The following is a 10,237-nucleotide window of genomic DNA, read 5'->3' on the forward strand; positions in this document are numbered from 1 at the left end:
ACAAGACTTGCTTTCGGCAAACAGTTTCATGCTGACCACCCAGACGTTGCATTGGACTGCCTGTACAACGCTGATGAGACGGGAATCCAGTACGACATGTGTCCGAGCATAATCTGGGCTGTGCGTGGTGGTGGCAATTACGTTGCGAACTCCGAAACACACTCGTACCGCATGACTGCCCTACTGACTGTGCGCGCCGATGGTGCCAAGTTGCCAATCTTATTCGTGATATGTGGTGTGACTGGTGGCACGATTGAGACGAACGAGTTTGCCGACTATCCTGAAGGGCGCTTTTACGCCATGCAGGAAAAGCGTGGATGAATGGAACTGTATGGAAGTTCTATTTGCGTGATGTGTTGGCTTGTCACATTGAGAATCCATCAATTCTTCTCGTCGACAATTTTGATTCGCATGTCAGTACTGAAAGCGACACGATTGTTGGTGAAGAGCTTGGGTGTCAACTGTATCCGCTATCCCCCAACAGTACATCGCACTGCCAGCCTCTGGATGTTTCGATCATGGGCCCGTTCAAGCAGCACCTGCGCGATTTGTGGGTCTTGGATGTATCGACTGCCACGACCGCTAAAGAAAAGCGAATCGTCATGATTAAGCGTGTCATTAAAGCATGGGACATGATCAGTGAAGCTGAAGTTCGTTCTAGTTTTGTAAAGGCGTTGCCAAAATAATTTTAGCCCAATTTGTTTTTTCACAATTTTATCTTGATTTTTGTATATAAAAATATGTTTTCTGACTGGGATTGAACTCGGGACCAATTGACTTGACCGGTACCCTTATTTTGCACAAGATTTCAATACGGACATACCGGAATTCGTGGAGTGAGCATTGCGCGGCTCCCTATCCGTCTGTTCAAGGGAGATAATGGGGGGAAGTTGTGTATTCTATGGCGTGTAGATCCATTGACCCATACCGTATACTTTTTTTCTTTACTTGAATAGAGTATTAAATTATACTACGTAGTAGTATTTTTATAAGCGGTCATGTCACATTTTGTTGGTCCCCATGGGGCGTGCAAATCCACAGTCCATGTGTCACAGCGATGTAATGCAATATGTGTAATAGGCCAATTTTATGACCTTGATCCCTTGTGATAATTAGTTTCCTGCAAGAATGAGGACTTGAAAACCATGGCATGGATGTCTTCCTAGTACTAATTACTCTTTATATTCATATCCTTTGTAATCTTATATCCAAATCACATTTTTTTCATTCGATACTTTTTTTATATTTTGGTTTTGTGATACTCAATTGGCCAATTCGAACCGCCTCTCTGTCCAATCACTAGTCCTCATCACGCCGCTACTCAGCGTCGTTCCCTGTACGCCGTAGTAGTTTAAAATTATGGCAATCCACAGTAACATGCAGCGACTATAACATGATGACAACTAGTATAATAGTACTAGTACTACGTAGTGCATGCACCATCACCCGTTCAAGTTGGACCTTTTCCCAATCAATGTGGTGACATAATCCAAATTCTATCCGGACAATCTATAGTTTTGACGACCCCACAGGGCGACGGTAACCGATGCCCGAATCGGGCTTATATATCAATCCGAACCTTACAAAGCCGATGTCGTGCGCGTACCAAACCCATCGATTACAGCACACATTTCAACCATGACATCGTTTTCTCAGTTTTTCCTTACAAATGCACAACGCTACATATAGTTATATTCGTATCGATCAACCCTATTCCCACAACAAGCACTTCTTGGACGGGTTCAAGGACGAGTCGGTGGGGCACTGGAACACACGTGAAAACTCAGCGTTGTTTTGCAACGCCCCTGTCACGCGGAACCAATCGGGCGGGTGCGTGTTCGTTAAACTCCCGAGGAGCAGGTCATCCGTGTTCTTGGAGCATTGGGCTTGGGCGTACGACAAGTAGAACAACTTGTTGCCTGCGTCTTCGGTGTACTGGGACGGGAACTCCTTCAAGTACTCGTGGTACGCGCGGAAACTGGTCTTCAGCCCCCCGTTGTCCGCAATGGTTTCACCCAAAGCGATCTCGCCGCTGACGTTGCCCAACACAACGCCAGTCAATTCGCTCCTGACCTCAAAGTTGGAGTATTGATCGCTAAAGCACTGGGCTTTCGCCTTGAACGCATCGTTGGTGGCATTCGACCACCACGGGTTCTTGTTTCCGTCGCCATCGTAATCGCGGCCGAAGTTGTCAAACCCGTGGGTAATTTCATGTCCGATGACCATCCCGATGGCACCAAAGTTCTGGGCGGCGTCAAACTGGCCGTCAAAGAATGGTTTTTGCAAAATGCCGGCCGGGAACACAATGAGGTTCTCGTAAGGATTGTAGTTCGCGGTCACTTCCTGGGGGGCCGAGTCGAAAATGAGCCTGTCCACAGGTTGGCCCTTCAGCTTTAAGTTGGTGTCGATGTTCACTTGAGACACCTTCCACTGGTTGTTCAAAAACGACTTCGAGTCAAACGTCAGCGTGGGGTACAGCTGCGGCTTCTCCGGGCCACCCAACAAGTGTACAAACTTGGACAGCTTCGTTTGCGCATTGGCTCGGGTCGATTTGTCCAACCAGTCGGCGGTGGCAATACCAGTGGAGAAGGACGACCTCAAAGCCTTGACCAGTTCGTCGGCCGTCTTGGCTGTATCAGCCGACCACACCGCGTCTAAGAAGTACTGGCCCAAGAGATCACCCACGGTCTTGCCCGTCTCAGACACGCAGTACTTTTCACGAGTAGGTTCCACCGTTTCGAATTTGACCTTCTTGCCGAACAAGTTCCAGTTGGCCGTGCGGAATGCAGGGGTCAAGTGGTTCGACGAGGCGTGGATGAGCTTATACTCCACGATGGTGCGGAGGTTGTCTAGTGTCGTGTTCTTCAACAACACTTCGGCCTTATCAAAGTAGGTCAAGTAGTAAAACCCCACCCAGTCGTTCGAACCACTCGACTGGTCGCGGACGTCGAAGCCGTTGGCCTTAAGCCACGAGCCGACAAGCAGCGGGTACTTCTGGTCCAGTTGGGAGTACGAAAGCGCAGTATACGGAGACCCAGCGGCCCCCACCAACTCGAGCTCGTCGAGGGCGATACTGGCTAGAGTTTGCTCGAAACGGATGATCACCGGCACGGCAGCCGCTGCTTGCTCAGCAGTGTAGCCAGCTAGCTGCAACACCGTCGCAATGTACACCTTGTAGTCGGCTTCGATGTAGTACCACTCGGAAGGAATGAGGTCGTTGGAATAAATGATGTAGGACCAGCGATTCAGCGGCAGGGGGGCTCGGAAACCGAAGAGGGCGTTCTTGGTCGAGTCGTTGTAGTCAGGTCTGGACTTGATATCCACGAAGGCAGGGATGCCGTTCTTGGCCAATTCACCAGCCACGATGAGGAGGTCCAACGTGGTGTTGGCCGACCGAATGGCTTTGAACGAGTCCTCCAGCGGAGTCAGGCCGAGCGACGATAGCGTAGCCGTGTCCAAACAGGAGTTGTAAAACTCACCAAGCTTGGTCGTGTTGTCAGAGAAAATCTTCCTCAATACGGCTTGGTTTTGGATGTTGATCTCGTAGAACGACGTATCGATTTTGTGTCTGTCCGGGGGTATCACAGCATTCTTGTGCCATGTGCCACACGCATACCTGGTAAAAGTCGTCGCAGGGGTTGATGGAGTAGTCGATGAGCTTGGTCACAGACTCGGGGAGTTCCGTGACGGAGCCAGCCATAGCGGCAGCGGCCAACACGCTGAGGGAGATGAAGACTTCGACCATCGCAGAGCGAAGAGGAAAATGAAGTTGGCCAAAAATATAAATCATTGAAGCGAAGACCAGGCGGGCAACCAACGCAATCAACCAGGAACATTATTACCAAGCTACATCCATCAATCCAGTCGACATGTGGAATAAGCTTACCGTTGTGATTGGCCTTCGTTAGGAATTAGTTCCAGTCGTGCGGTGCCCTGCATCGATAAACTACTACAGTATTAATAGTACCCATTAGGCAATTCCAACTGTCACGTTTTATAGTTAGCTAGTTACCTATAACGTTAGAAAAGTAGTACAATAATAGGTGTCAAGTAGAGGCACTTTGATACATACTAGTACAGTAAGTACCTACTACTGTACTAGTAGTAATTCATTTTGGCCATCACACTTTTCCAATTTCCTTAAATTAATACTCTGGATAATAGTGCGTGCATGTCTTACGGAAACTATGGGAAAACGTTCAATAAATCTGGATACCGATCAGCCAAGACTGCAAAGCGTTCAAGCAAATTTTCTTCCCGTAACCCTGTAACCCCGGGACTTCGTCCTACCCCCGCGTGCACTTACTTCAAAGTATAATGCTAAATCCCCTAGTAGGAGTTGAGGTGGTCAGAGTACAAAAAATATGCCTCATCTAAGTAGAGTTTATTGTATTAATCTTGGTTGAACGGTATCCAGATTTATTGAACGTTTTTCAGGGTTTGTCCATGTCGTACTAGCGGTAGGTAAATAATTCCCTCATTAAAACAGTTTCACTGTTGTTTTGACCCGAAATACTGTTTCAATGAGGGAATTATTTCATCCGGATACACCTTTTCTCCAGTAACCCTGTACCGTCCTACCCTGGTGAGTACACACGATGCTAAACCCCTAGTAAGAGATGAGGTGGTCAAAGCATACAAAGTTCCTTATAAATCTCATTGAAACTGTATTTCGGGTCAAAACAACAGTGGAACTGTTTTAATGAGGGAATTGTTGACCAGTAGGTGCACTAACTGTTACCAACCATCAAGAGGAGGGAGTCAGTCATACAGTATGGACAAACAGCCTGTTGAAAACGTCAAGTCGTGAGAGAGGTTAGGATGACTTTTTCGGTTATTGTAATCATCGGAATGAGGGCAGGGAAATCACAAAATGCCTTAAACTTATCGACGGCCCTGTGACCAACCACCGATGGCATGAAGCGGACGCGATTCAGGATGTACTGGTATTATTGCGAGTAGCTACATGTACATGGGGCTAAACCTCGAACGGCCTCATGACGTGGAGCAGTCGTGTGAATTGTACTCCATGCTATCAGACTCACATATCAATTTTGTCGGCTTGCGGCGTGCGTAGGTTGAGTGTGTCAGCCTACGCCCCAAAGTTCCACGTACTGTATATCATGCGTAGGTCGTGTTTCGTGCTGCTTCTGTCCTGTAAGACATCTTCTATAGTCGATACCGGTATATATGCACTGCGTAGATATATAATGAACCTTGCTTGCGGTACCAACGGATGGCTGAATGCGCAAGGGGATTGATCACTTACAGTGTACATACCAGTGGACCCAGTGAGCAGTGTGTGTGAGGTGGCAAATTGAAGAATGACGACATTGAAATGTGTGGTTGGCCAAAAAAAAAATCCAATCAAAACGCAATATTTCTGGAAAGTGATGGGTTGAACAGGAGCATGTTGCCTCGTATTGCCTGACTCTGATGAATTAATACTTAACTAGCCTTGCTCTGCAGGTACCTTATTCACAACTAACACAATGATAACGAGAGGAGCTGATCTAGCTACGTAGCTGTATACTGTATCAGTTCCTCTCGTAGTCACTGTGTTACTGTAGTTGTGAATACTTTACTTGAGAAGCTAGTAAGCCCATTAATCGTCCGCTTGACGGCCGAGGAATCTGGATCGAATAAGTGGTACTCAAATTTCATTGGCTATAAATAAAACATATGTTTGTCCTCCTCCGCTTCGTTTTCGTACAAAATAGCTCCGCCAAATCGTCGTTTCCATCTCCACTTCTACCACCACCCACCCATACAGCAAATTATGCTGGGGGGTTTCACCGGTGATAACCACTCTTACAAAGTGCTGCCGTGGATGAACACAGCAATGCATACAACGGTGAAACCACCGGTGATAGCAAAGTATCGAAAACTCTATAACATTATATGTACCTCTAAAAATAGATCAAAACGGTTGGACGGACCACATGCCGGATAATTGACACGCATTCATATGCAAGCCCGGACATGGACGCAGTGTACGACAGTTGCTTGTTGCAATGCAACCGATGCAACACCCTTGCACCATGGGAGCTGTGAGCGTGTGCAGAGCAAGACGCAGTAGATGGTAGAATCGAGAAAATGAATTCATAGCGTTAACACTACTACGCTATCACTAAGCTACGCGCAACCAACCATCGATGTATCGTCGGAGGAACACCTTGGTTGCGCAAGAGGACTTGTTGGTGTGCGAAGAGACACCTTGGACTGAAGGGGTGTCGACTAGTCATCCGGTTAGTGACCGGATGATGGACACGGTTACACCCTCCCTTACTTAAGACAGAACGTGCCATCAGCGCGTGGTCAAAACGAGAGGGAACTTTGGCGTGACAGTTGAGGTTGTGATGGCAGACGAAGGCAAGAAGTGCAAGGCGAACGAGATCGCCGAGGATGCCGACGACAGCGTCGAAGAGGCCGAGGCGCCGGCGCAGCAAGTGGAGGTGGTGGACCTCATAGTTGAGGTGGATGACGACGACAGAGTGGCGCCGAGCGAGGACGCGGCTAAAGTGGCACGGCGTAAGGCCGACTGGGAGGACAAGGCGGCCGTGAAGCGCGAACGGCTTGGACAGCTGGAGCAGCAAGCGGCTGCCGACTTGGTAAAGAGCGCCATGCAAACAGTGGGCGCCAAAGGTGTGCAAAAGCTGCTGGAGCATCACTTGGCATGGGAGGAGGCCGCCAAGAAGGCAAGAGCGGCCGAAGAGGTGAAGGTGAAGGCAAGGCGCGCCGAAGAGGCTAAAGCGATTGCAGCGGCTGCGACGAAGGCGGCAGACGAAGCAGCCAAGGAGGCTGCGGAAGCAGCGTGGAAGGTGATTAGCGAAGGTGTGACTGGGACACGTGTAGGCGATGGGGTCATCCCAACGCTATCGGCGTTGGGGGAAACGAAATGAAGGCGAGCGGTGTGGGAAGCGCCGTTAAGTCTGAGGCCAAAGTGAAGGCCGAACTTGTTGAACCGGAGTGGACCGGCCTAGCCCGAGACGAAGTGTTCGACCGAGAGTTGGGCTTCCACTGGGATCGCTCTCAGATCTTCACGTCTGCCGGTTGGGGTGGCGTGAACTTGGAGTATGTGCGCGGCGTTATGCGCCATTTGACTGTGGTTTCGGGGTTATGCGCCATTTGACTGTGGTCCGCGAGCTCGACGAGACTCGCGAGGATTGGGGATATCAGGTGGCCAATGCCGCCGGCGTTGAACGGTGCCTGTGCTTGTTTGCAATCGTCCATTCGTTTGAGTTCCGGGTTCTGTGGATGCTGCTTGCCATGGAGTGCATGCAGCTTGTAAGGGTGAGTTTTCACCGGTTTGATGAGTTCAAGGCCGCCATGCGCGAGTTGCATGAACGGGAGCGCCTGGAGCGCTGGACGGTTGACGTGGGGCGGATCGAGCTTTGCAATGATGAAACATTGCTGGAATACATTGTAGCGTTCGTGTGGACGCTGGTCGGACAAGGCAGTGGGCGGCATGGGCAGTTGCCGCTTACAGTGGGGCGGTTGGCCAACTCGCTATCTAATTTCACGACAGAAGCATGGGCGTTTGGACGCACGGTCTGTCGCGAGGATCGCCACCCGCGTAAATATGCGGCGCAGGCCTGAGGTAAGTGTTGTTTAACATAATATTCTGATTGCCAAGTTGTAGTTGGCCTGACTCGCACAGCGAACTGCCGACCCGTCGCTATCCATCGCGATCCCGCGATCGCGCTCGCGTGGACGTTCGAGATCACGTGGGCGATCGGCAGTGGCAGGGCGCTCACCCCCTCGGAGGCAAGCGACGATGTCGGCGGCGGCGCCGGTGCAAGGGGTGCGGGTGACGCCAAACGGGTTTTCGGTGCTCCTTGCGAGCGCCTGGTCGAGCGTATGGGCTTCGCCGACGGCGAGTTCTTCGACGTGGGCGCGCGAAGATGCGCAGGTGGCGGCGCGATTGTCGGCGGCGCGGCCGACGAATCCGTTCGCGGGGTACAATCCGCCGTCGGGACCTCAACAGGGTGGTCAATTGACAGCGGCGGAGCGGCAAGCAGCCGCAGATTATCGGGCGCGGGCGATTGCGGCGCCGCAACAAGTGGTGGTGCCGATGTCGAGGACGGCGACAGCTGGGGAGTCGGAAGAAGAGGAGAAGTCTGAGGCGGCGGCAGAGGAAGAGCCCCCGCGGGATCCGAAGGATCGGTTGCCGTCGATTCATCGGTCGTAGGAGTAGATAATAACGGTCGAGCTTGTAGTTGGTGGGACTGACCACGCGAAGAATGGCAAAGGGGCCGTGCCAAGCACTTCCTAGCTTGACATTGGAAGACATTCCAACCTCTCGTGCGCGGAATGCATGGGCGGGCACCGCCGACTTGTGGAGGAGAACTTGTTCGCCCACGGCGAAGGACGCGAGGTTAGAGCGGCCATGTTTGTTGGCTTGAGTTGATTGGCGCTGTTGAGCGGCAGCGATGTTGTCATGGATCTGTTGCATAACAGAGACGCGACGGGAGAGGAAACTCTGAATGGTTTGGAGAGTGCGGCTGGGGGCGTTGGAAAGTTCGCCCGCAGGCCGCGCGGTGAGTCCACCCCCACTTGAGGTCGAACCGTCGAGCATTGGAGGGAGGCGGGGGTGTTGGAGATGGACCGCATAATGCGGCGAAAAGCCAGTGGACGCCTGAACGGAGGCGTTGTAAGCGAAGACCGCGTGCTGTAGTGTGACAGCCCACGAGGAACCGGTAGAAACGGAGTAGCTCCGGAGGATATCTTCGAGGACGCGGTTGGCGCGTTCCGTTTGGCCGTCGGACTCGGGGTGATCCGAAGTCGACATATCGAGCGAGGTATCGCATAAAACGAATAAGGTGGACCAAAACTTCGCCGTGAACCGCGGGTCGCGGTCTGAAACGATGGAGCGAGGCAGGCCAAAACGACAGAAAACGTGATCGAAAAAGAGGCGAGCGGCATTCGCTCAGCGTGTCCCGGATGGGGACGGCAATAACATACTTCGACGCTCGGTCGACACAAACCATAATGCCGGTGTTGCCGCGGGCGTCGCGCGGCAGGCCAAACATGAAATCCATGCTGACGGACGACCAAAGTTCGTCCGGAATGGGCAGAGGTTGTAGCGGAGCCCGAGAGGAGGCGGTGATCGTAGTGCGCTGGCAAGCGTCGCTATGAGCGACATAGCGCACAACGGATTTATACATGCGGGCTCCACCTCCCTGGATCTGTTGCGTCTCGAACAAGTCGACGGACTCATCCATGTCGATGCGGCGGCAGACTTGGCCGAGCCCTGCAACTCGTTGGATACCTTCCCCCTTCGCATTGGATGGACGTCCAAGCCAAACGGTCTGCGCGACGCGGGCGTACATCTCGTCGTGTCGGACCAGTATGAGTGCGCTAGAACCGCGTGCATTTTGTCGCGGCCGAAATGGCCGCCGCTGGGGGAGTCGTGGTAGGATCGAAGGAGAGTGAGGCGCAGTTGCGCGTCACCGGGCACAACAATGCGCGGCGGCGAGTCTGCGGTGGGTTTAAACATCAAAAGCCCATCGGAGAGGGCGAAGCGGTGTAAGGCCGACGAAGCACGGCGGGGTTTGGGGGAAATGGGGTCGGTGAGCGCCGCCAGACGCGACTAGCAGTCAGCGTCAAAGGGGTACGCTGCACGAATTCGATCGTGAAGACCCGTCGTTAAAAGACCGATCGTGGTCAGTTCGAGATCAGGGCGCCGAGAGAGGACGTCAGCCAGGATGTTGTCCTTCCCGGGCTTGTGCTGTACCGAAAATGGGAATTCGGAGAAGAACAAAATCCAGCGCGCCATGCGCTGTGAAAGGTGGGGCGTATTTGTCGCTGTGCGTAACGACGCATGATCGGTGTAGATCACGAAGGGTTTTCCGCCGAGGAGGTAGATGCGGAACTTGGTCAGGGCGTACTTCATGGAGAGAAGTTCCAAATCGTGGACTGGGTACGCCCGCTCAGCCGCGTGAAGTTGGCGGATTTGGTAGGAGAACGGGCGAAGGTGACCGGAGGCGTCGAGCTGCATCAGGCAGCAGCCAATGGCGAATTGCGAAGCGTCGCAAACGACAGAGAAACGTTTGTCAAAGTCTGGGAGCGCCAAGATCGGGGCGCGTTGAAGGTTGGTTTTGAGGCCGTCGAAAGCCTCTTGACAAGCGGAGTCCAAAATCCAAGGGGCGTCCTTGAGGAGAAGCCGAAACAACGGCTGGGCCATGTCCGCAAAGTTCTGCGAGTATTTGTGCAGGTACGTCGCAAGGCTCAGCCA

At 52.2% G+C, this 10,237-nt stretch overlaps 1 protein-coding gene across 1 annotated transcript; it reads right to left on the reverse strand.

Annotated features, from left to right (window-relative positions):
* Positions 1 to 1,710: 1,710 nt before the first annotated feature.
* Positions 1,711 to 3,745, reverse strand: H257_18025 (hypothetical protein; the record flags this gene model as incomplete). The annotated part of the gene is made up of 2 exons (XM_009847033.1): positions 1,711 to 3,591; positions 3,617 to 3,745. 2 exons carry the CDS (start codon positions 3,743 to 3,745, stop codon positions 1,711 to 1,713), a joined length of 2,010 nt encoding a protein of 669 aa, XP_009845335.1.
* Between the last annotated feature and the right edge of the window lie 6,492 nt (positions 3,746 to 10,237).

This window comes from Aphanomyces astaci (assembly GCF_000520075.1).
Source record: "Aphanomyces astaci strain APO3 unplaced genomic scaffold supercont1.131, whole genome shotgun sequence".
In the NCBI taxonomy this organism is placed as follows: Eukaryota; Oomycota; class Saprolegniomycetes; order Saprolegniales; family Verrucalvaceae; genus Aphanomyces; species Aphanomyces astaci.